The sequence below is a fragment of the Rhinolophus sinicus genome, chromosome 8, assembly GCF_057876585.1.
Source record: "Rhinolophus sinicus isolate RSI-liver-muscle chromosome 8, RSI-T2T, whole genome shotgun sequence".
Taxonomy (NCBI): Eukaryota; Metazoa; Chordata; class Mammalia; order Chiroptera; family Rhinolophidae; genus Rhinolophus; species Rhinolophus sinicus.
In genome coordinates this window covers 50,665,795-50,692,276 of record NC_142508.1, presented here as the reverse complement: position 1 = coordinate 50,692,276, position 26,482 = coordinate 50,665,795, and the positions used below count along the sequence as shown (strand labels likewise).

Sequence of the window (26,482 nt, the reverse complement as noted above, 5' to 3'; positions counted from 1 at the left end):
TTTACAGAGAACTTCACAAATAACATTTATTGACCACTTTCATCAGAGAATCTCACCCGCATTCACAGCAACTCTGCTCCCACTAAGAATCACCCGATGATCAGTAATTTGGCTTGACTCTTTTGGCTTGATTTGATGACTTTCATTGAAGACCTTGATTATAACTGGCATTTTTGTTGGTGTTCCTGACAGTAGCTGAAGATTCTAACTTCAAACTAAAAAAAACTGCTGGAAAGCAAAGAGAAAGGCAGTTACTAGGAGCTATCCCCAAGCTAAGCCCACACGGCCCTTGCAGGGCCTATTGGGGAGCACTCCACGGGGAGGAGAGTAGGGGATACCCCCACAGCAGAGGGGATGTCATCCAGGTCCCCCGTGCACTCCGTCCTGAGGAGCCCAGGCAGGAGAGGGCTGCAGTGAGGCGACACGATGCAGTCTTAGCTGGCTCACTTTCCAGCTCTGGGACCTCAGGTCATCACCTCACCCGCTTTCTCCTTCTAGAATGAGGAGGAGAGTCCCAGCTTTGCAGAACTGGGAAAGGAGTCGAATGAAATGAAGGCTATCGCAGGTCCGATCAAGAAGGCCAACGCCTGACTTACTCACTGCTCTTCGGGGCTCCCTGTTGGAAAGGTTCTGGGCTCCTGAGGCCTCCGCAGCTCTAGCAAGTCTCTGCCAGGCCAACCAATGGGCAGCTGGTGGCTTCTCCTCAGATAAGCTGTGGTGTAGCTTGGGGTAGCTCACAGGGCATCCCACCTACACCCTGGCCAAGCAAGATATCTCTGCTAACCAGCTGGTGGGTGCCTGCACCTCTCTGCCCTAAGAGCCTGACTCAGAAGCAAACACCGCCTATAAAAGCATCAGCAAGTTTACTTTAGGCCTTCCCTGACCATATGCTACTTAACAGTCAAGTGTCTTTCTTTACTCTTTCCAGAGCGAGTACAGGGGAGTCCAACTAAATTTGACTTCAAGTTGGCAAACAGAAAAACAAAGAGGAATCTTCAGGAAAAGCAAAGAAGGAAAATCTCATGATGCTGCCCTCCTCACATACCACGCTGACAGACCCCCTTCCCGGCCCCCTTCCTGGGAGCACACACCCGGAAGAGGTAGCAACCCAGGTCACTCGTAAGCAGATATGCATGACAGGGAGTCCAACACTAGAACAGACAAGCAGGACCACAGGGAGAGGGATTTCCACTTCTGCCCATGACCGCATGACCAAGACAAAGCTAACCTGCTGTAACCAACTAGAAAACTGGGGGAAAGCACATTTTCTAGAATATTCCTCTTACAATTACATGGAGGAGACAGTTAAAACAAGTCAATATATGTAAAATTAGAATTGCGTGCATTTGCATATTAATATGCATTTGCATGTCTTCTGTTTGCATATATTTGTGTGTGTTTACATGTATTTATACAGAGGAGCGATGAAAAGAAACAGGGCTGGATAGAGGTAATGGTTGGGGAAGAACGACCATAAGACCTACAGCACAAGCAAGCTGTGGGCGGGGTGGGGAGGGGAGTTTGGAAGAGGAGGAGGAAGGCTTTTGTAGAAGAGACTAAAGGAAGCAGCCTGGTAAAGGGAGGCCCTGTCTTGAACCCAGGAGTCGCCCTGGAGGCTTCCTGTGGGAGGGACTGAGCCGGGTTCCGAGAGAGAAACCTGGGCCGGGCTGGTGGGGTCCAGGCTCCGTAAGGGCTTGGTATGGAACCTCGATGGCTGGGGCAGGACTGGGGGAGAGGCAGCACGTCCCCACCTCCCAGGTGTGCTCAAATCCTAGCGGGCTGGCCGGGCGAGGTGACTTGAAGATCCACTTTCAACCCTGATACGACAGAAATTTATGGGAACTGGAATAGGTGGTCTTTTGGGAGCAGGGCAATTTTAGAACTTGGGGACCAGGAAGAGGTGAAAAAAGAAAGGAAGGTGACCCTCAGACGCCCTGCTTCCCCCATCAGCTCTGACACATCTGCATTGCTCTTCCCTTCACCTTGCTGGAGTAAGAAGATACCTGCGCTGGGTATGAGCAAGACTCTGGACAGCGATAACCACATAATAGCCACCATGGCCACACCCATGTCTTACCCTTTTGTTGAACCGCAACCAAGTTCTTCCACATCCTTGACAACCCCAGGGTGAAGCAGCCCAGGGAGTAAGATGGGCCCAGGGCCACCTCTGCCCACACCCCGAGCCTGCTCACCGAATGACGGCCATGACCCTCAGGATAGCCTGGAGGAGGGTCAGGAGGCTGAGGGGCAGGAGGAGGACCTGGGGGCTCACTCCACTCCCCAGGGCCAGTTGCCTTTCCTGATGACGGGGCTGGAGCTGCTGCCACTTGAAGAGGAGGCGTCTGTCACAGATCCGCCAACAGTTATAACAGGCGCTTGAGTCCCAGGAGGTTTCTAGGCGGAGAAAGCGAGTCAGGCCCAGGCCGGGTCTGGGGACAGGCTTGTCCTGAGTTTGTGTACTGCACACGAGAGAACCCTCCAGAACCCAGGGTGGGAAGCCCAGCGTCCCAGCAAGGCTGGTCACGGTCCCTAGGGTGTGGACGCTCAGCCATGTTCACGGAGGTGAAGAAACTGTTTCCTGACATCCAGGGTGAGCATGGGGCGTCGTGGCTGTGTTTTGAGTCTTTATCTTTTAGAGCCGCACACTGAAATGTTTACGGATGAAAGGACGGGGCATTTAGCTGGGATTTGCTTCACACTAATCTTTTCCTTTTTCTTTTTTGGAGCAGGGAGATGGAGTAGGTGAAGTTCAGATGAAACCAGGTTGGCGAGGAGCTGATGCTAGGAGCCAAGTGATGGGAACACGGGATTGATCTGAGCATGTGAAATGTTCCATAATAAAAAGTGAACCACCACCACGACCACCAATGGAATTCCAGTGTTCCCATCCCCGTGTCACTCGCCAGCTTTCTCTCCAGACCTGCTTTGGTCGACATGTGCCCTCCTGACACTATATCTCATTTTCTCAATTATGCTATTAATATGCTACCACTGTAAAATGTACACTCTAATTATACTGACATAAAGGTATACACCATTAATATAAACTATACTTTCCTTACAAGAAATTCTACAGCAAAAGCATACGAGCCCCCTCTTTACAAGGGAAATACAAGATGAAAAATATGGATTTTTCACTTTAAACTAGAAATCAGCTGGATGTGAGGGCTAGAAAACCACATTTTAAGTTCCTCTGTATGACGCTCGAGAAGAGACACGTGCTAATTCTGGCACAGTGAGACTGCGCTCTCAATCCTGTCCTGTGAACACCACTGGCTTGAAGATGTTTGAGGCTTGAAACATTAATACAAATTGCCTGAACTATAAAACAATGGCTGGAGTAAAAATCCATACTGGTTTTACTGGTGTATATGATTCGACAATAAACTAAGGGAGCTTTTAGCTTTTCTTAAAGCCAAAAACTGCCAATAAAAACAAACGCAGAAATGTGTGGTTGTATGGTTGGAAGGGCAGTTTCTCCTACTGTTCTTGTCCTACTGGCGCAGAGGTTGCTTTTGTAAATAAAGTGATCTTTAGCTCTTTTATCTGAAACTCGCGTCGATGTAATGCCTTCTGTTTTATTCATGATATATCTCCCCCCAGTCAATCTTTGCAGGGCCCTTACCTACCCTCTTCCTCGCCCACACGGGTTCCCAGTGACTGGCAGCTCAGACGCACCCCACCCAGCCCTTACCTACATCCTAACAGGGCTTTCGCTTTTTCAATTGACACTAGTGGAAATAAATAAATAAATAAATAAATAGGTAAATAAGTAAATAAATAAATAAATAAGAAAAAATAAGTTGACATTGATGGAGTCCTATCCTGTGGGCTACAGAGACTTGTTTTTGTTTTCCTGTCGCAATATGGGGAACCGTTGCATTATTCCTAACAACTGTGGCATCCGGGTGGCAAGTACACCTCCCTGATGTCCAGGCTCCCATTGAGAGACGCTTATGCCGCTTCCAAGTATTTTGCCAAGGAAATCGCTGCTGCAGACAAGCCTGTATGTCGGGGTGTCTATACATCTTACCCAGATGTGGGCTTCCTGGATTAAGGGCTCCACGCATTACGGAAGCTGAGAGACGCCTTCAAATTGCGTCCTCCCCCTCCACAAAAGCTGTGACAATTTACACTCCTCCTCATGGTATTGCTTTTAGAATCAGGAAAAAATATGAATCCTTCGCCGTGTGAGAAGGTGAGCATGCCAGGTGGGGGGCACGTTTCCCAAGCATGCTCCCAGCCAGCTTGGCGACCCTGGGCTCTGAGCGGGCCGCGCACCACGCTTGCCCGTCACAGGATCCCTGGCGTCTGTCATCCGACCTCTGGGGACCTGTCCGTTCCCTCCAATGTTTACAGATTCCATGAAGGGGTACGCCAGCACCCCGTCTGGCGACAGCACGCCCAGGGGAGGACATGATACAAGCCCACAGACCATGTCCACTCCTTTGCTCACATGCAACACAGAGAGCAGCTGTGTTGGCCGGCAGCTCCGGGAAGCGCCTTCCAGAGCAAGTCCAACCCACTCCTTTTAGAGAAAAGAAAGTAATGGTCAGGGTGTAGACGCCACCTCCTAGTAGAGTATGGCGTGAGTGTATAACTGTATATATACTGGGTCACAAATGTATAAATATATGAATATACTTTGTCGTGAGCTTACACTACATCACAAACATAGGAGCATGTGTGGACTATGTCATGAACATATGAGTATATCTATGCTAGGTCACAAACATGAATCTGTGAAGATACTATGTAAGAAACAGATGCATAAATATGGTGTCACAAACATGATGTGTCATGAATATATAATGTAGGCATATGTACTATGTCATGAATATAATATAGATACTATGTCATAAATACATGTGTATACAACACACACACCCTGTGTCACGAATTATAGAAGCTTAGAGCTTAAAGAAAAACCCTTTAGATACCCCCTAACTCTGACTTACAAATTGGTTTCGTCTTGAGAGCCAATGCTAGTAGACTGGTAAAGTCTGAGGCTTTGCTGGCTTCATTGGGAAAAGACGGTGGGTGATTAGTGATGCCTGGGGAGAGCAAAGGCGGGAGAAGTGCTATGTGTGCCTGTCTGTGGCATTCTTTGTGTTACAGGCGTCTGGGATGAGAGCAGTCTCCCCATCCCCATCATGATGGGCATGAGACCCTGCCTTCCCGGGGAGACAGAGGGGATGAGACATGTGTACACTGAATTACCTTGGATGCCTGTAAAACTCTGTTGCCTTCTCGCCATCTAAAAGAAAAGCATGTGGACAAATGTGTCAGCCCCTGTCACTAGCAGGGGGAGAGCCAGTACTTTGGCCTGAAAACCTCCTAAGGGCCCACAGTCCGTGCACAAGGCCAGCCCTGGTCTCCTTTTAAAAGGCCTCGGGGTCTGAATTCTGGGGACATTGTGCTACTTGGTGACAGTAAACAGGCAACAGGAATGTGAGCTAATGCAGAAAGGAAGCCTCTAACCACCACCCAGGACACTCCTGGGAGAAAAGGTGCCCTGGGCTGAGGAGGGCTGGGCCTGGCCATCGTGCAGTCTCTGCCCTGGGACCCAGAGCAAAGAGCTAGAACAGAAACTCAGCAATGGTCCTTCCTGGGCACCCTCCCTCCCATTCCCAACCCCAGGTCTGCCCGGCTGGGGCGATGAGGATAGGAGGCTCAGCCCGGCTGGTAGAGCTGGAGGGGGTGAGGGACGAGGGGGTCGGAAGAAGCAGGCAGGGAGGCGAGCAACTGAGGTGGTCAAGAGAAGAAAGTAGTCGAAGGAGGAGGAGGAAGAGGAGAAGGTGGTAAGAGAGGTGGCGGGCAAGAAAGCAGCACCCTCTTCAGAGAGCACTGTACCCTCCTTCCCAACCCCCGCCAGGACAGCGACCTGGCCCCATCCCACGCACAGCCTCTGCGCTCTGCCGCCCTGGCCGTGGCTTTCAGAGGACCCCTCCCCGACAGGACAGCAATGGAAGCCTCTGCGGAAAGAAGCCAGCACCCGCCCCCCTCTTCTCCTGCTCCCTCGGAAAGCCCCCCTTACTCTCAGGCCTCACTGCTGTGCGAGCCTCCCTCTTACCTTATGGTGAGACCGCAGGACCTGGGGCACCCAGTAGGGCATCATGGCCCGATCCCTGGGCATCGGGAGGCGGCCCCCAAAGCAGTGGCATGTGCAGGGGCATGCTTTGATGACTTTGGGGATACAAAGCCGAATCCTCTTTTGGATCTGACAGAGAGGAAGGGAAAACAAAGGCCAAAGGGGGATGGAGCCACGCCCCAGACACCCCTGGCCTCAGGGACAGAGCCTGGAGAGCTCCTGTCTACATCCCTCCCCCAGCACACACCACGGCCTGGCTGAGGGAGCACGGGCTCCCCTTCATGACATTCCTGGGGCAGGAGGTACCAGCACCTCCATGTTCCCCCTGCCCTCCTACCCACCACCGCCTGCACCTCTGCAGTAGGACACTATGTGGCACCGGGGCAGGACACGCAGGCTGCAGCCGGGGGACCTGGGTCTGTCCTGAACCTGGTGGCCTCCAGGAGCAGCCCTGGGGCACAACATTTAGCCCCGCTAAGCCTCAGCATTCTCAGCTATAAAGAGGGCTCTGCTGGCATTTTGACAACATTGATCAGAGTTTCAAATGGACAATCTCTGACCCAGCAATCCACCCCTGGACTATATCCCTGGATGACTCGTGTTATTTGCAAAACAATGTCCGCACAAGAACATGCGTTGCAGCACTGACTGTCGTGACCAACAGCCTGAATGCCTGCAAGTAAAGGGCAACAAATGACAGAACGAGGGGACAAGAGGGAATGCGGTGGCCTTTGGCAAGAACAGGGTGGACCAGTCTGTCCTGACACGATGTTAAGTGGGCAATGCGGCAGTATAAGCACAGCACGCTACCATTTGCATTGTTTAAAAGAATACGTATGCAGTGTTGCTAGTACGTGAGTTGTGGTGGGTTATGTCCAATTCCTAATCCCTCCCTGTGGCCTCACCCTCTGCCATGCGGTTCTGCAGTTCCTTCCAGTACAGGGACTGGGTAGACCCCCACCCTGGAACTTTGCTTAGACCAGGCACTGGTTTGACCAAAAGAATGAGGAGGAAGAAACAGCAGCCAGATCTGAGCCTGGGCCAAAGGGGCTTCGCAGATTTCCAGCTGCTCTCACTCCTCTGTCACTGCCACAAGAAGAGCGTGCCGGGGCAAGCCCACCAGCCCCAAGACACGTGGGGCTGAGCTGCCCGGCCGAGCTGCCCTCAAGTAACGACAGTGACTGTTGCTTTAAGCCAGGCATTTGGGTGTCTTGTGATACATCACTAGTGAAAGGACACACACACAGAGAAAATCTACAAGACACACAGAGGAAGCCTTGGAGTCGGGGCTGGGCAAAGGAGAGGGGTCAGAAGGGACAACTATGTTCAGCACAGTGTATTGTTCACCCCTTTGTATTGCTGGAATTGCCGACTATGGGCTCATGTCGCACATTCTGTAAGATAACAGAAACCGCTTTGGAGGGACCCTGCTGACGTCCCCAGGCTCCCGGGAAAACCAGACTACCTGTGGGAGGTGTGCTGTGAGGACAGAGGGCTCTGCAGGGGAAGGGCTGAGGGATCTGAGGGCTCACGCAAGGGAGGAGACGCAACAGGGCCTGGCACTCGGGACCAGCCCCTACCTCTGCACCTCTTGCCACCATGGCAGGGACACCTCTTGCCCACAGGATGAGGACACTCTGGTCAGTTTTATCCAGTCCACCAAGTACTGGCTGAGTGTGTGCTCCGTGGCAAGCACTGAGCTACAAGTAAGTAAGACCCCATCCTGCCCACAGGGAGGATGGGATTGTGGGGGGGGAGGGTCCACACACAGCACTGTCCACGAGGGAGAATAAATGTCAGGATGCCGAGGAGCAGAAGGAGCTTCCAACCCAGAGGCTTTCTGAGAAGGCGCCACTGAGCCAGGTGCTAGAAGGCAGGAGAACAGCACGTGCCTGTGTGAGAGCCCACAAGAGTGTGGGTAACAGAGCTCACTTCACGCAGCAGAACTGACGGGTTGGCTAGGCAGCAATCATTTCCTCTCTCTTATTAAAAACAAAACAAAACAATCTTGCTCATGGGGCAAAGAGCCCAGTCCCAAAGGGTCTACACCAAGTCAGTGAGGACCTAGCCAGGAACAGGTATGGGGTAAAGTCAAAGAGATGAAAGAGGAGTTGACTGGGGTTTCTGGGAATCTCTGATAAGAAAGAGGGGACGGAAGAGAAAACTTTCTATGTCCTCCTGAAGAAAGGAGGGCCTCTGAATATGCTCACTTTCTGCCATGTGCATCTCAGTGTAAGAAAAACTGGCGGCCACCATCTAGAAACACTAGAGGTGACAGTGCCAACACTCTGAACAGAAGGATAAAAAGAATCTGGGTCTTTGAAGACACCATTAAGCCTAAAAACAATCCTGGAAGAATCCTCTCTACCAAACACGCTGTTTGCAGCCACTGTCAGTCAGTTTTCTGTTACTTGCCACCTGACACCTTCTTTCGGATGGAACAGGAGCCCGTGGGGCAAGTGGAAAGGGGGTTAGGGAGCCAAGAAGGTGCAAGATCAGGAAGGACCGCAGGGGTTGTGTCAGGGAGTGTGGTCGATACTCTGAGGTAAATGGGGAGCCCCGGGGGAATGACAGGACCAGACCCACAGTGCTAAAACTCATGAGGCTGAGGAGCAGAAAATGAACAAAGTGAGAGAGGATGGAGGCAAGGAGACCAACCAGGAGACTAGATAGCTGCCTTAGTCAGACATGAGTGACACCGTGACTTCTCTATTCCTTCCATCCTGCCCAGGGCCACCTCCTTCCCGGTGTGTAGCAGAACAGCTCAGTGGGGAGAGTCCTGGACTCAAAGCCAGAGACCTGGATTCTAATCCCTGTCTGCTGTGGACTGACCTTGGACAAGGCCCTGTCCCTCTTACGACCTCAGTTTGCCCATCTGCTAAATGGATGTGATAATTCCTACCCTGACCAGCAAGAGATTGAGGCTAAGACCACTGCCTAGAACAATATGACCTAGTTATCTTGAAGCTACTTACCCCTTCAAAAGTTTATTCAAAAACAAGAAATGAGAAAGATGGCATCGCTACAGATTCAACAACTATTAACAGGCTAATACGAGAATATTATGAACAACATTATACCAATAAATTCAACAACAATGATGCAACACATTCCTTGAAAAACACAAACTCACAAAGTTCACTCAAGAAGAAATAGATAACCTAAATACCACTGTATCTATGAAAGAAATTATATTTATAGTTAAAAACCTTGCCATAAAGGAAGCTCCAGGCCCATGTGGCTTCACTGGCAAATTCTACCAAACGCTCAAAGAAGAATTATTACCAATTCTACACCGTCTTCCAGAAAATTGAAAGAGAAGGAATACGTCCCAACTCATTCTACAAGGGCAGCATTACCTAATACAAAAACAACCAAAGGCATTACGAGAGAAGTACAGACCGACATCCCTCATGAATACAGATGTACAAATTCTAATCAAATATATCAGAAGGATAAGCAACCTGATTCAATCAGGTTAATCCTAGGAGTGACTGGGGTAACTTTTGAAAACCAATCAATGCAATTCATCGTATTCACAAACAAAAAAAGAAAACCATATGATGATCTTAACAGCTACAGGGAAAACCCAACATTCATTTCTGATAAATGCTATCAGCAAACTAGGACTATGAAGGGAACGGCCTCAGCCTGACAAAGGGTATCTAAATTTACAGCTAACATCGTACTTCAGAGCGGACTTCTGAATATTATCCCTCTAAGTCAGGAAAAAGGCAAGGATGTCTTGTCTCCCTACTCTAGTCAACGGTGTACTAGGAGTTCTAGCCAGTATACCAGGCAAGAAAAATCAATAAAAGGCATCCAGATTGGAAAGGAAGAAATACGACCATCTCTTATCTGCGGATGACATGATTGTTATGTAGCTAATCTGATGGAATCTACAACGAAAGTTACTAGAATAAATGAGTGTAGCAAAATTGTGAAAAACAAGATCAAAATACAAAACTCAATGCTATTTCTACATACTAGCAATGAGCAATCACAAACTGAATTTTAAAAACAATGTCATCAAAAATGGGAAATACTTACGGATAGATCTGACAAAATATGTGCAACACCTGTACCCTAAAAACTGCAAAATATTACTGAGAAGTATGAAGGGAGATCTTTAAAAATATACAGATTACCATGTTCATGGATCAAAAGACTCAATATTGTTAGGACAATTGTCTTCAAATTGATCTCTACACATAATTCCAGTCAAAATCCCAAGAGGACAGTTTTGTCGAAATTGACAAACTGATTAGAAAATTCACATGGAAATGCAAAGAACCTAGAATAACCAACTTTGAAAAAGAAAAACAACGTTGAAGAACTAACACTATTTGATTTCCAAACTTTTTATAAAGTCAAAGTAATCCAGACAGAGTACGTGGTATTGGCATGAAAATACACAATTATGTAGCTCAGAGGAATAGAGCCCAGAAATAGACTCACACATATATAGAGAACTGATTTTTGACACACATGCAAAAGCAAGTCAGTAGGGAAAGGATGGTCTTTATGACATATGATGTTACAGCAACTGGACATCTATATACAAAAAAAAAAAAAAATGAACTTCAATGCCATATATAAAAATCAACTTAAAATGGACCACAGAATTAAACATGAATTGTAAACCATAAAACTTATAGGAGAAAACATGAGAGAAACCTTTCTGACCTCGGGTTAGGCAAAAATTTCTTAGAAATGCTTAAAAAGCATGATCCATTGCTGTAGTGGGGGTGGGTACACCTACCAAAGAACTAGAAAAGGTCAAACTAATAAATTAAACTGCCTCAAAACTTAAAACCTCTGCTCTTTGAAAGATACTGATCAAAGAGAAAAAAGACAAACCAAAGACATGGAGAAAATAGGTGCAAATTCAGTATCTGATAAAGAACCTGTACTTAGAATATATAAAGAAATTCTCAAAACTCAGTAATGAAAACAAACAACCCAATTTCTCTAAATGGGCAAAATATTTGAAAACTTATATTGTCAAACAAGATATGCAGATGGCAAAAATATATGAAGAGATGCTCAACACCATTTGTCGTAATAGAATTATTAATTAAAACCACAATGAGACACCTATTAGGATGCTAAATTAAAAAGACTGACCAAACCAAGCGTTAGCAAGGATATGGAAGAACTGGAACTTTATATACCACTGGTGGGAATGTAACATAACACAACCACTTTGAAAAACCAGGTGATAGTTTCTTAAAAAGTTAAATATACACCTACCCTATGATCTAGCAATTCCATTCCTAGGTATTTGCCAAGCAAAATGAAGGCATGGTCATACAAAGACTTGTACACAAATGTTCATAGCAGCTTTATCGGTATTAGACAAAACTTCTAGGAGCAATCTAAATGTGCTTCCCTGGACAAATGGATAAATTGTGGTCTATCCATATAATGGGAATACTACTCAGCAGTAAAAATGAAGGAACTATAGATATACACAACTATGAGAACGAATCTCAAAAAACAACCATGCTGAGTGAAAGAAGCCAGACAAAAAAAAGGACATACTAAAAAAAAAAAAAAAAAAAAAAGTATATACTATATGATTCCACTTATATAAAATTTTAGAAAATGTGAACTCATCTGTAGTGACAGAAACATATCAGTAGTTGCCTGGGGACGGCAGGGCAGGGAGCATTAGACGGGAGTTACAAAAGGGCCTAAGGAAACTCTTAGGGTTGTGTATACATACATTACCTCAACGTGGTGGTGGTGGTTTCACAGCTGTACGCATATGTCAAGACTTAGCAAACTGTACACTTTACATATGTGCAGTTTATCATGTCAATCAAAACACCACAAATCTGGTTTTTAAAAGAATCTGGTTAAAAAAAACATAAACTGTCTTCCATAAATTTTAAAATATTATTCATATAATACTATGACTCTGAAGGGTTGCTCGTCCCCTGAAGTTCATCCTGAACCCAGGTGAAGAACCCCTGGGTTCAAGTCACCTACCTTCTTTTGGGGTCTCAGGGATTGAGGCACCCAGTAAGGTAGTGCCGCCTCAGTCCTGGGCATTGGCAGGTGGCCCCTGAATCTGGCCTGGCACTCACAGCACATGGGCTCTCCATGAATAGCACTGGGAGCAGGACACATCTGAGCAAGAGCCAGAAAAGACAGAATTGAATGTGATGCTGCATTTGTAACATGAGCCAAGGAACTCTCTGGAAGAGTACATCAATGCTCAGAGGGAGCCAGGGTTGAGGCACGGTGTCCAGGGCCAGGGGTGGGGCCTCAGCTCCCACTGCAGCTCAGAAAGAGGCAGGCCACCACGGCTGGCCCTCTAAAGTCATTTAGAGGGGGACTGCCAGAGCCTGCAGACCAGGTGTGCTGGGATTCAGGACCACTTACTGCCATGTCACCATGAGCAAGTCTCAGGTTCCCCGTCTGAACATGGGGGCGTACAACCAACTCCAGTGAGGAGATGATTGCTCTTTTTGTGGTTATGCGTCACTCTGCATCTAGTGCTTTCCATTTGCAAAGACTTCCACATCCTTCCATGTGATCCTCACCACACCCACAGGCAGGAAGAAGAGGGGAAGTTATCCTTTTCAGAGGCAGATGAAGGAGCTGATGCCCAGAGCAGGTACACTACGGGGCAGTGCTGCTTCTCCCAGGCCTCCTGCATCCCTGTCTCTAAGTGTTGTGAGGAACTGGGGGCTGGGAGAAGGCGGTGGGTGACCCTACGTAGAGGTTCTGGAGACTCGGTGATGGCCCCTCCAACCAGACTCCCATGTCTGACACATCCTCTCATGAGACGTTGCCTCTGGACCCCCATTGTCTGCTCTCCACACCCCACAGGGGTGTGTCGGGTTGGGGTCAACTAGCTGAGGGTTTGCTCTCCTTACTGAAAGATCTGTGAGGCACACTTCTTTCCCAAAGGTTTGAAATGTGTTCTTCCTAGAAAAGAATAGGAAGGCTTAGAAAGTTCCAGGTTTTGTGTAAATTGGGGACAGGAGCGCTAGGGTGTGGGCCTGGGCCAGCCTTCTTGGAACTGGCTCATATCATTAAACCCCAGGGGTGGAAGGGATCATCTAAGCCCGAGATGGGGATTGGAGGTGACAAGAGAAGTAGATTTGGGCTCATGTGCTAATGTCTAGAGGCTCCCAGATGCGGGGCTATTGTGGGATTCTACATTCCACAATACCTGTGCTTCAGCTACACTCCAGCTCAAATTGTGCTAGGCCCTTTGGGAAAGACAGAAACATTCCAACCTAGTGAGAACTTTCCAAGACATGGAGCTGCCAACCACAACTCCTGTGATGCTTTATCAGACACGCCTGAGCTTACTTGGAAAACATTGTCAAAACTGTACATTTAATGCAATTCTTTCCAGCAAAAAAACCTGGATGCTTGTCTCTGGGATGACAGAATCTGCGTTAGTCTTCTTCATCCTCCCCACAACAAATTGCTAGAATGTTGGTCCTCCGGAGTCTCCAGTGGGCATACACGGAATGTGTCAGTGCTTTGTAACATGGTACAAGTGATGCAAGTGTTTCTGTGTGTCATTATCACAACCTTTATTATTGCTCTTTCATTACAGCAATAGCTTCAGGTCATCGATAGCAACTCACCATCGGATGCTTGAAAACAGGATATGGGATGTTGCCTGCACAGCATCCAAGCCCCACGCCTCTTGCTGGCAATGACAGCATTGCTGTTTCCTTGGGGCGGGGCGCATACCCATCTCAGTCCATGTAGTTCAAGGGGGCTGGAACCTCCCCCACTCCCAGGCAGAAAGTGAGGCCCGGCTCCTCTGAGATTGGCTCAAAACTGTGTCATAAACTAAGTCAGTCCAGTGAAACTCATTCTGGGGCTTTGTGCTAAAATTGTTAAGTAAAGCGCATCTACTTCTCGGTTGACGTTGTTAAGCCTTTAGAGTTCTTGGTGGTCCTCTTGCCTCCAGGAGGGAAGCCAGCACACAGGACATCACAGCTGAGAGACGGAGACAAACAGACCTTGACCACAGTCCTTCAACATCTGGATACATCCATGGCCGAAGACCCACCCCGGACCTTCACAGTGAAACAAAATTGCCCTTTTGTGCTTACGTTTTGTGCATAAATGTGGCCTCTGTCGTGCTTATGTGATACAAGCTACTGCTGGGATAGGGTGACTCGGGGGCTCTGGGGCCACCCCAGGTGACTGGGACGTGGGGGCTCCTCCAGGCGTGGTGTCCGTGGCTCAGCGTGCAGGACTCAGGGACGCACTGGCCCGTCCAGACGCGCTCGGGGTGTGAGTGCGCGCTGACTGACCCAACGGACATCCGAGAGCTTCCGGAAGTTCCTGCCGCGACTCAGACACGGTCGTGATGATGGAGGAGGTGATGCTCATTGTGATGTGGTGACGAAAGCCGAGGCTGCTTCCCACACGAGTCACTTACCCCGCGGGCCAGCACACACACAAACACACGCTCCGGGGGCCTCCTCTTCCGTCCGCCGGCCGCTCCGAGGCCCGCCCTTCCGGCCCGACCGCCTCTCCGTGTGCCCCGCCCCGCCCCGCTGATTGGTCTGCGTCCAGCCAACCAGGCGCTGCCTTCCAGGCACGTACACTTATGGAGGTTGATTGGCCGCTGGAGGCAAGGGCCTCGCGGTTGCCTGGTTAGCGGGGCTAGTGGTCCTGGGGTCGAGCGTAGGTGCCACCGGCTCAGTGGCCATCGCCCATCCCCCCCTGCGGCCTCGCCCGGGTTGGCGTCGGCCTGGGAAGCCCACTTACCCTGACCGGGAAAGCCCACTCACCATTCCGACGGAGAGGCCTGCGAGTACGCGGGGCGACCCAGCCTGGGGGGCTGTTCCCTGGAAAGAGAGAAGCATGTGGGACCCGCACCCCAGCGTCCTTGCGGGGGCGTGTGGACGCCGGCCAAGGGCTGGTTTCAGGGGGCCACGGAGCATCTCGGCATGAGTGTCTCCCACGCAGGACTTGGGATGTACTTTTAAAGTCGTTCGTTTTCTTGAAATTCAGGTTTAACTGTGCGTCTCGCGTTTCACTTGCTGAGTCTCATAAGTGGGCTCAAATCGTGACTTTTAGGGAAATGAGTGTGTCTTGAGCAACCTGGGGTTTAAACTGCCATGGAATTCAAAACAGCTCTCAATCCCGAGCGTCCCGATGCTCTTCTGAACCTTCTGGCCTGTTTGCCTTAGTCTCCCCTTCCTCCACCCTCCTCCCCTGCACACGTGTGCTCCGGGCAGCTGCTGAACGGAAAACAGGATGCATGTCTTCACATTTTCATAAAACCAAATGCTTTCTACCTCTATATGTTCCTTTAGTTTATCACAAACTCCAATTTGTAATTTCTTGGAAACGAGTTTTTTCCCACTTCAGTATTTTCATGCTTATTTCAATACTCTCGATATTTGCCCAAACCATGATACGCAAGGCCCCCAAAATGCTGCATTCTAGCCATGGAGCAAACGGTGCTCCCAGACATTACTCAGCTTTCTTGGATACCACTATAACCGTTAAGGTCATGCATGACCTATGAGCAGGGCTGAGCTTCCAGCTAGTACACGCATGCTCTCCTGGCCAGCACCCGTGCTGATTAGGGAATGCCCCTACCAGATTAGCTGCTACATATCTCAAACATCACCGCCTGCATGTGTGTGTGTGTGTGTGTGTGTGTGTGTGTGTGTGTGTGTGTGTAATCACTGGTCTCTTAATAGCTAATGACAAAATTACCCAGGAAGCTCCTCATTACCCTGGCATTTTATTTATAGCTGTCTTGTTTCTGCCCGCCTTGGAGCGTTCTTGGCTTCCATGCTGTTTCCATCCTCCTGAGCTCACTGGAACATTGATCTAGCATAGAGGACAGGCACATGCCCCCTGGAAGCCATGGCCCTTACCACTGAGACACTGTCTTACCTTTTCATGTCAAGAATAGCTTATCACTGTCCTCATCCCCACCAGGAATAGATTGACAATACCAAATTTTTGAGGATGTGGCAGCTGGAACCTCTATACATTGCTCATGAAATAGATACAACCATGTTGGCAAACTGGCAGTATTTACAAAACGTAAACATGAATACCCAATGACCAAGCAGTTCCTTGCCCGGGTATACACCCAAGAGAAATGAAAGCTTATGTCCACAAGATGACATGGACAAAAACATCCACAGCAATCTTCTGTTAACAGTTCCAAACTGGAAATGACCCAAATGTCCATCCATAGGAGAAAAGATTTTTAAAAAGAATGTATGCCATACTCATGAAGAAGAACATTATGTGACAGTGAAAAAGAACACACAATTGCAGCCCACAGCAAATAGATAAAGAAGCCAGACTCCAAAGCATGCCTGGGATTCCACCTGTACAACGTTCAAAGCCAGGAAAGCAAATCTACCACCACACCAGTTGGCGATCGAAAGAGCACGCTGCCCATCCTGCCCCAAGTAACAAGGACCTGAACCCAATCCACACCCTGCCTCTTACTATATCAGGCAAGTCACCTGATTTCCCAAGCCTCAGTTTCATTAGTCAATTAGTGATAACCATAGAATCAATCCCACAGGAAGTTTGAGAAGATCACGTAAGACAGAGTGTGAAAGGTACTGAAAAGAGCCAGACAGGGAGTGCGTGTCACATGTGCGTCAAACGCCACTTCTTGAGTATGGCAGAATCTTATTTTTCCCCCTATATTTCCCTTTCTCTTCCCACTTCAAGCAGGGGTTGGCTCATTGCCACTGTCTCAGGGAAGGGACATGGGACGGGAGAAGCCTGTGGCTGCTGAACGTTTCTCTGCCAAGCTTTTGTTTCCAAAGCTCCCAGGTAAGAAAGGGGGAGCACAGCAAGGACTCTAAGTCCCCGAGTCGTGGTGCAGTTATGCAGTGTTCACCAACCAAGGGGCCTGGATGAGAGCATGAGGGGGCCTTGCATTGAGCCTGCACTCAACCTAATTGACCGTGACAGACATAGAAAAGGAATTCTACAAATCTAAATCCTGTGGGTTAAGTTAAAACAGGATTTTTAAATAACATCTAAGAACTACAATTTTTTAAATCTCATGTCTCTCATCGGGGGACTTCTGGGTCCCTCAGGAGTTAAGCAAGCCTTCTCTGCCCAGGTCGCACAGTGGTTTGGGTCAAGGTCACACCAGGTGCTGCCGACTTGCATCAGTGCTCTGTGAGCAGCCCCTGCACACAGGACGCTCACTCACCCATACTGGGGCCCCGCAGTACATGCCCGGTCCCCACTGGTGGGCATCATCCCTGTGCGACTCTGCTGCCCCAAGCCCTTACCCTTTCTTCCTGGCATCACAGGCTTCATGGTCGCCCCTATTTTCCTCGCCTTTCTGTCTGCGACACTCTAGTGTTCTCTCTTTGATAAGTTGTGTCATTTTAGCATCTTGGTCTCCCCTGACTTCTCCTTCACTGCATCCTCCAACGATCTGCTGGGGAGCACAGTACCACCTAGAGGACAGGCTCATGCCCCCTGGAAGCTCTGGCCCTTACTGTCATCAGAGAGCTGCGCAAAGGGCACAGCCTGAACCAGACAGCCAGGCTCTAGGAGTATGTTCATTTACAAATGCCTCGGCCACCATCAGCCCCACCCCGAGCACCAAGGACCCACGTCCTAGTGCTTTCCCTGAGATCACCCACCATCCTCTAGGAGAAGAAGGGTTCCGAGAAGTGTCTCACTCACCCATGGTGCCCCATGGAAGCGTGCCTTCCGATAGAACTGTGGAACGTTGAGAACAGAGGGAAGCTCCGTGGTGATGAGGGCCACCCACAGGGCTCAGGCAGCCTCTGTTCCTGTCCTGGATCCTGGAGGGAGCCTGAGGAGAGGACGGGATTTGGGTCCAGGTCCTCTCCAGTCTCCGGCCCTGTCCACAGTGGCTCAGCAGCCACTTGCTGAAGGACTGCACAAGGGCGGCCCGCTCATCCACTGCAGGGCTCAGCAAATCCTCCTTTGCCGCCCGGGCTCCCAGGTTGGATGGCAGCCACCGTGAGCTAGTGTCCAGGCACCTGTTGTCCAGAGTGGTTACCATGACTCTCTGAGGTGGGCTCCAGGGCCAAGCCACTAGCAGGTGGCATCTCTGAGACTGTGTTTGGGCCGGTGGTACACAAAGGCAAGAGCAGAAACAGCTTATGTCTCTCTCATTTCCCCACTCAGTCCAGCAGTCCACAACTCCTCACCTGGAGTCCGGGCACTTCCCAGGGTCCAGGCCATGTCAGCCCTTACTGGAATCCCCAGGGCAGCCTCCCAGGGGACATCTCCCACCACCTTCCTCACCGCCAGTCCCTTCTCAACATGGTGACCAGAACCATTGCTCAGAAGTCTCCAGGAGCTTCCCCCGGGTCTCAAAGGGAGGGCCCTGGTCCTTACATGCCTGAAGGAGGCCACATGATGTATGCCTGTGTGAATACAAGCACACATGTGCACACGCACATAGCCCCACGCAAATGCATAGTGAACAGTACATCTGTGGTTTAAAATTTAATGGGAAGGATTAGGAAAAAAAAGTGTCAAAAAAGGCTCCTTGAAGGGAGACAGTAATGAATAAAAAAGGCTGAGGAACTTTGTGCTGAATGGAAGAAGCCAGACTTAAAAAGCTACATGCTGTCTGATTCTGTTTATTTGACATTCTGGAAAAGGAAAAACTATAAGGATGGAGAACAGATTGGTGGTTACCAGTGATGGGGGATGGGGGCCTGGCTATGAAGGGGCAACACCAGAGATTACAAGGGTGATGGAACATTCTATATCTCGATCGTGGTTCTTGTACACAGCTGTATGTATTGGTCAACTCAAAGAAATGTACACACACTAAAAGTAGACTGTACATAAATTATATCTCAAAACCCTAACCAAGGGGGGAAAAAGGACAGCTCAACCGTTTCTTGCTGAAGTGCAAAAGAAAGCTAGCTATTTAAAATCACATTCCTTAAGTATTTTCTCTGGAATCCTCCGCCTAAGAGAGGATATTTGTTATGCAGCAGACGACAGCTACGAAGATCTACTATGCTGCAGCACCCGAATCTTTCGGGAGGCTTGGGAAGTTATACGTGCTCAGACCCTCCCCCCAGAGGTCATGGTTCAGCATGTGGGGGCTGGGGGAGCATCTCCCTTCTGATAAGCTCCCTGAGCCCCCCTGGCAGACAGTGCTGCTGCTGACACAACAGCCACCACCAGGAGCCAGGGGAAATATGCTAGGGAAGGTGACCCCAGGGCTGGGGAGGAGCCACAGCTCTGGACCATCTCGGAGACCCCTCCCCTCGGCCTCTGCTCAGGTTCTAGGAGTGATGTCCCTCCAGATAGAGAGGAAGGGAGGTGAGGACACAGCACCCCACCTGCCGTCCTGACCCTGCAGGCTCTGGGCCAGGCATCACTCAAGCCAAGTCAGGCACAAGTCCAACTGCACCTGCTTCCATCTCGGCCTTGACCTCCCCGTGCACTGGGGATACACCGCACCCTGAGGCGTCACTCTGAGGGCCAAGTGGAGGCTCCCTCAGCCCATTTATAGGACATCCCGTGCTGTGACCTGTGCAGGCCTGTAGGTCTGGGACCTTGCTGCTTGTTCATCATGTCTCCAATGCTTGGCACCATCTGGGGCAAGGAGGTGCAGGTACTGCCCAAGTGATTCTCCACTGGGTGACTTTCCCCTGAGGATACTAGCCATGTCTGGAGGCATTTTGGATTGTCACCATGGGGGAGGCCAGGGGAGCTGTTTGGCGCCTTACAACACACAGGATGGCTCCAAACATGGAGACAGTGCCTGGTACAGAAGCCCCACTCCAAACAAGTAGCAGGGCTGGAGACAGGAGCGCTGGGTCACATGGCACTGGCTTCCCTGCACAGACCTTGGTCTGTGCATGGCCTGGGCCACAGGCCCTGTCACGCCCATCAGGGGAGCAGAGCCATCAGGGGCCCTTGTTCTGCTGCTCAGGCCTCACTGAGGTGCCCCCACACGGGTCCCAGGTGGTCCATTGACCCTTTCCCAGATTCTGCTCCCTGAGAAGCAGCTGTCCACCCCAGGGCCAGGCAGAACAAAGCTGGGTATTGGCACAGGGCCCTGGTGTGGGTGGCTGTGGGAACCTGAGCAGACTGTTTGTTCTCTGCAGATGCGCCATTTCTGAAAAACATGTCCTGGGAAGGAGCCAGAAGGCGTCCTTCTATCACTCACGGGTTTTCGAGTCAAAATGGGGGCAAGCTCTGAAAAGGTGACCCAAGTGGCATGCGTTTCTTTGTTGTTTCCACCTTGCTGGCTGGTGCCACACATGTTGCAGTAACCCCAGGTCCCCACTAGAGGACGGGCTACACAGAGACCCCGCTCCAGGGGGCCGAGGGGAGGCCCCACCAACACAGCCGACTGCAGGGAGAAAGGACCACACATGGCCTCATCCAGCGAGTTGCTACTGCAGTGCCTTTAGGGACAGCAGGGCCTAAGGGCCCCCACATGGAGGAGGGGACCTGGCCAGGACCCCTCTCAGCTCTCCTGGCAGGCTGGAGAGGAACATGAGGTATTTACTTTCTGTGTTAAACATTCAAATTTTTAAAACAAGAACATTACTTTTGTAAACAGGGGGAAAAAAAACACACAAAAACTAAGTGAGCTCCTTGGCTGTCTGCCCAGCCACAGAGCACAGCCCCGCCCAGTCTATGCTGATCCTATTCTGTTCTCAGAAAAGGCAAACTCATACTGACTTTAGCCTCAGAAAACCCACCGTGGCCCAGCTCCTTCAGGGCTGCCTCGTCCAGGATGGGGACACACATGTCAGCTGAGGTCAAAGGGAGGGGTCCAGAGATCTCCCCTTGTCTGGGTTCCCAGGGGTGGGTCGCCATTCCATCCCATGACTGGGAAAATCAAAACTGTGTCAAGACCAGGTATGAGAAGGGCAGCCTCCAAGATCCAGCCCTCTCCCACCATCGTCCCCTCCCACACCCACAGCCCATGTTGCTTAGCCTCCATCTGAATCACATCCCAAACGACCCACTTACAAAGCACACAAGATTCCAAACACTGATTTATGGAGTAACAATCCCACGCGGTCATCCTGCCCTGGTGACATTGCAGCCTAGGCTCCCGCCCACAGGTGCATCCTCCCCTGCCCCCATCCCAGAGCCCCACCCGGCAAGCCCAAGTGGGTGCCTGACAGTGACGGCAACTCTTCTCATCTCAACTGTCGTCTTTACCATCAAGGATTCCAGGACCAAATAGCATCAATGTTTTCCTGCTCCAAGTAGCCTATCTGATCTCAGGTAATAACGCAAAGTAAAATGAGGCTAACACAGCAAAAGGTGCTGACTTCTCCATGTGTTCTGCCTGGTCTTCCTGGGAGCAGAGGACCCAGAAGACGGATGCCTTCCTGCCCCACGGCTGCCAGTCACTCACACCCCCGGAAGCAGGCACGTCTCATACCCAGTCACAGTATTGGGCAAACCGATGGCATTGTGGCTTTCTTCTACTCTCTAAATACTTCTGAGAGCACGTTGCCAAATTACATTCCAGATCTTCTCCAAAAAATAAAGACAGAGAGGTTAGCCTATGTTAACACCGGGACAGACTGAATTATGAATTGGGGCATTTTCTCAAGTAGGTGAGGGTAACATGAAGGCATTCCCACAGCAGCCTGAACAGATGGAACATGAAGGTAGTGCACAAAGGGTTCCCAAAAAACATGGCTTCTGTCTCCAAGCTCTGAGTCTTCCCATCGGCTGCTGGGAGTCTACACGCCAGACACCGTGATCACAAGGAACTCAGGAAATTCCAAGATTCCTGGGACAACGTTCAGCAAGTAAAGAGGGGAATGAGCAGGTAGGTTTTCTGTTCCTCTCCGTCACTGCTCATGGGCACGAAAAAGCAACCTCACAGTGGCAGTGCAAGAAAACCTGGCCAACCCACAAACTCAAAACCAGCCCTGAAGCATTGTCAGGGCGGAGAGGCTCAGCTGGCTAAGGGAGGGGATCTGGCTATCTGGGCCACAGCAGTGAACTCCCACGTTCTCGGTAAAGAGAAAGCCCGGCACGGCAACCTGGCCTCTTGGGCTAGTTCTGCACGAAGCAGGAACACAGGCCCGAGTGCATCTAGCTCATTAGGCCACCGTGTGCGCTCCCCGCCCTCCACGTTGGCCAGGACTTGTCTGGTCCTGAGCTGCCTGATATTGGGACAAGAGGGTGTGGGAGGGGAGAAGCAGGCCAGGTATGGCGATGAGCTCCAGACACAGTGAGCCCGACACCAGACAGAGGGACCTGGGGTGTGGTCAGGAAGGGAGGTCCCAGTCTGGACCAAGGAATGAGGGAGTTGGAAACTCTCCCACCTCCACAAGAGCTCCAAACCTGCTCACACGCAGTAGACACTGGAACTCTGAGCTGGATGGGCAGATATAACCAGATATACTGCCAGGCCCGTGTCACACAGCTGAAAAAAACAAGGCCATCTGCAACAGCCTCACGCGATGAGCATTCAGCCCCAATATAGAAGAATCTCCAATGATGCGTGTCTGAAGACGCCAATCAATCATATCCTCTTCAGTTAGGTAGCAGAGAGCAGAGCAAGTCCCTCATGTAGAGATGCAGCTGAGGTTCCTTCCAGGCCACACAACGCACTTACCCACCCTCACGGCAGCAAGGTGGCAAAGTGAAGGAGGTGCCAACGATGGAAAAATGTCTCAAGACCCTCCTAGGTCCACCTGTCCACTTCCCCAAATCAAGCACCACATGGGTGTAGCCGGTCCCTAAAGTGGGTCGTTCTGGTTCCTTACTGGACCTGCAAGGAATGAACTGGTTGCAAGTTCCCCTGATGAGCTGCCTGACCATTCCCTTGACCAAGGGAAGCCTGCTGGTCTTGCGTCCCTGCACACTCACCTGCTGGACTGGAAACTGAGAGCTGGCTGAGGACACATCAGAATGGGAAAACAACGTACCCTGGACGACCGGCTGGGCAGAGGACAAGCCCTTGTCTGTCACTGCTGCTGGCCTCACTGTGGGCCACTGCCAGCTGGACAGACCCCACAGGCCCTGGGGTCCCACCTCACACCAGGGACAGGGCCACCGTAAACACAGCCAACAGCCCATGGTTATTTCAGTGACCAGTAGTGGAAACCACGTATAGACCCAAACACCAAAAGCAGGTTACATCCTTCAGATCTGAGATTGGGTTTTAATTGGAAGTGCTTATCTTTGATCTGTTTACAGTTCACAATGCTTGGGAGGCCTCAGATGGAGATGGAATCCCTTAGAGCAAGCCTCAGGCTCTGGGAAAAGCAGGCGGACTTTATTTCAGCAGTGGAACTTAACAGCTTGCACGCCCAGTGGGCCTTCATTTTCATTTTCCTCCAATCTTCATGGCCATAGTATCACTGTTCAGGCCTGGCCACATCTGGCATGAAAAAGTCACACTGCAAGAAAGGGGAGGGGTGACAATGCTTTTAGGCTGTCTTACCAAAGACGAGAAAACTGGGACCATGCCTCAACTTGACTGCAGGACCTGCTAGAAGGATCTGGAAGGTAAGCCATGAGCGTGCATCTCTGACAGGATTCAACTGACAATACCAGGCGGCTGAACTCTGCTGCTACCCAGTAGGGACCCCACCTTCTCCACTTGCCTCAGGAGAGCTTCATACAACCTCCTGGAGGGCCAGTTTGCCATTTAGGGGCTGTACCCCAAAGCTTGTCAATTCTATGCTACTAGGAAGCAAAGGAAGATCAAAGTTGCCAAACGTACTGAAGCTATGGCAATGAGATTTTTTATTTAAAAAAAAAAGGTCAGTCAGGGAGAAATTGGGAAAACAGAGTACACATTTCATGGGACAGCTCAGGTTGGTCTCCTACATGAAGGCACCACAAGGCTGCCCCCTTCCCTGGGGTCCCTCGCCCCCAGAGTGAGGGCTCGGCACAGTCCACCCAACAAGGACAAGCAACGGAGTGGGGGACAAAGTCTGCCCTGCCCCCCATGAAGTGCACTTCTGGGCAGGTGGTGTGGAGATGGCTCTCCGTGGGTTGCAGGGAGAGCTGGAACATTCTCGGAGGCTTGCACACATTTAGGGCTCTGCTGTTCAGGAGACACAGATCAGCAGGGACTTCAGAGGGCATCCCCAAAGGCAGGAGCCAACCCGATACGGGCATGCTAGCAGAGGGGTCCATGCACGGGGTCTCCATGTGAAAGGATCCCCGAGAGGTCTGGTCTCCAAAGTGCACCCCTATCAGTATGGTGTGACTTTTCTGGAAAGCTGTCCTCTCGCCCGCAAAGGGGCTGCAAGGTCACTGTGTGCAGCCATTTCCGGCGCTCTAATTGGGATTCCGACACCAGAGCATGTGCTGCGCAGGAGGAGGGGGCTGCATGTATGCAACCACGGCTGGCTGGAACTGGCGGGAGTAAAGGCTGTAAAGCTGGAGAGGCCAGGGAAAGCACATGGGTGCTGCTGAGGGACCAGGGCCGGGGGGGCAGTTCACAGGCCTGCAGTGACATCTCTAGTGACCAGTATCGCTAACCCTGGTTCCTAAACAGAGATGGGGTGAAGCGCTTCCATCCAAAATCCAAGTGAGTCAGTTGATAAACAGGAATTCAGCCCTGGGTCCCAAGCCAGACACTCCAGACTCCCTGGGGCTCTCTTTCCACACATACTAACCCTGCGCACCTGCCCAGGCCGCAGACAAGTTCACTTCACCAAGGCCCTCACGGGTCCACGCCACTTGCACTTACTTCCTGCACAGCAGATGGTAGAGCTGGCACCCCACACACTCGACTCCTTAGATCGGCCCACGGCAAGAGACTCTGTTACATCATGAACTTCCCTGAAGGCGGATTTTTTTTCTCCTAGAACACTGCTCGTGGGCCAAAGACAAACCCAATTTCTCCAATTCAATTATTTACACACCCCTGCAGCCTGTCCTCTAAATCAGTTCTGGTTCTTTTGTGTTTCAAACACATGCTCAGCTCAGCTTTCCCATTAGCTACTGACAACTACACAGGCATATGTCGCGCACTCTATAGACAGTGTCTCAGGTGGCTGGGTCGAGACGCCTACGAGAAGGTGGGTGTTCTGGTCAGAAGGTCGCATCTCCAAAGTGCATGCTGCTGCTCTTCCCAGGCTGAGGGGTCCGGAGCCACCACCCCCGGCAGGGAAGGGGGCCATCAGGAGGTCAGGGACTGAATGTTCTTGAGCATCTCCTCGAAGGCCTGTGGGGATGGTGCATCTGCGTTCCGGAAGCTGGCCTGGACCCTGCTGTACAGGCTGAAGGATTTCAGCTCCAGCCAGATGAACCCGAAGCGGTCCTGGTCGAACAGGATGAAGACCCCGGGGGTGCGCTCGGGGCTGGTGAAGCCGTGGCCAGCGATGAGGCCCGTGCCGTAGAAACTGCACAAAGAAAGGGGAAGCAGGAGGGAGCAAGGCATGAGCGGGGCCGCGATGTGCATGTTCTGGCCCAAATCAAGGACCCTGTCATCCTGGAGTGTTCTAGAACACCCTGCACTCCATGCGAGCCACTTTCGTTATTTGCCAGCAAGACGCTAAGAATCAGCAGGCATAGAACAACTCAAATATAATCAATAAAAAGTTAATCAGTGTGCAACTGACATGAACTGGAAGGCAGAACTTTCAAATACCCCTTATGGCCAAGCTTCCAGATCGCCATCAGGCTGAAATACATTTTCGTCTTTCTTCCAAAGAACTTGGTGCTTCAGAGGACTGACAGGAAGTCAGGGGCTGGCCTAAATCTCCCAGCACGTGGGATGGCACCCGAGACCGCCCCCTCTGCCAGCCACACAGAGGCTCTGCTGGGCGGCAGCGGGGAGAGCAGCCCTGAGCAGGAGGCCGGTGGCTCCCAGGGTTTCCTGGGTGGGGAAAGCAGCACCACAGTCACAGGGAGGTAAAGAATGTCCACTGGGCTTAGAAAGCACACAGCACATGTCTCCTGCCCAGGCGCTGAGGCCACGTCCTTGCAGACACATAAACCAGACAGGGAAGGAACGCAGAATGCCCCTCCCAAGCCACGGAGCCCGGTATCCGGCATGAGAGTGGATGGCCATCCCGCAGCTCTGCCAGGGGGCCAGACCGAAGTTTAGTTAAACTTAAGTAGCCCTAGAGTATAGGCAACTGGGGCGAGGGTCTTGTAATTCATCTACCAAGGAATTGCCTGGATGGCAGGGGTAGGCCTGAGTGGCTGAAGGCAGTGGCCTGAGACAAAACTGTAAGAACTGTAAGTGAGGCAAGGGGCTGGCAGCCTGGAGGAGGCCTTATCCCAGATCAGGGACCCTGACCTCTGCAGGGAGGGAAGCGGCAATGCCAGTCCCTTTCCACATGCTGGCTGGGCTGGGATTCACTTTGGCGGCCAGTGAGGTCCTGGCCCAAAGTAGCAGAGGAGGGCAAAAAAATAAATAAATAAATAACAGAAAGGAGAAAGGAAGGAAAGGAGGAA

At 50.7% G+C, this 26,482-nt stretch overlaps 2 protein-coding genes across 8 annotated transcripts in view; both read right to left on the bottom strand.

Moving 5' to 3' along the window:
• On the bottom strand, positions 1 to 23,648 carry C8H16orf95 (chromosome 8 C16orf95 homolog). Of its 3 annotated transcripts, XM_074314475.2 has the most exons (7): positions 14,182 to 14,778; positions 13,705 to 14,065; positions 12,086 to 12,226; positions 6,074 to 6,220; positions 5,221 to 5,257; positions 2,193 to 2,394; positions 1 to 228 (listed from the first exon to the last, which is right to left on the bottom strand). In XM_074314475.2, exons 2-7 carry the CDS (start codon positions 13,783 to 13,785, stop codon positions 216 to 218), a joined length of 621 nt encoding a protein of 206 aa, XP_074170576.2. In that variant the 5' UTR covers positions 13,786 to 14,065; positions 14,182 to 14,778; the 3' UTR covers positions 1 to 215. The 3 variants fall into 3 exon arrangements, with proteins under 3 accessions (XP_074170576.2, XP_088656330.1, XP_074170575.2); XM_088800204.1 differs by lacking the exons at positions 13,705 to 14,065; positions 14,182 to 14,778 and adding an exon at positions 14,869 to 23,648; XM_074314474.2 differs by having other exon boundaries at positions 13,705 to 14,778.
• Positions 23,649 to 23,789: 141 nt separating this feature from the next.
• The window catches only part of FBXO31 (F-box protein 31), a 34,595-nt gene continuing 31,902 nt past the window's right edge, over positions 23,790 to 26,482 (bottom strand). For all 5 annotated transcript variants that reach the window (XM_074314469.2, XM_074314470.2, XM_074314471.2 and 2 more), the window contains one exon: positions 23,790 to 25,422. In XM_074314469.2, the coding sequence (XP_074170570.1) occupies positions 25,200 to 25,422 (223 nt within the window). In that variant the 3' untranslated portion in view covers positions 23,790 to 25,199. The remainder of the gene's footprint in view (positions 25,423 to 26,482) is intronic.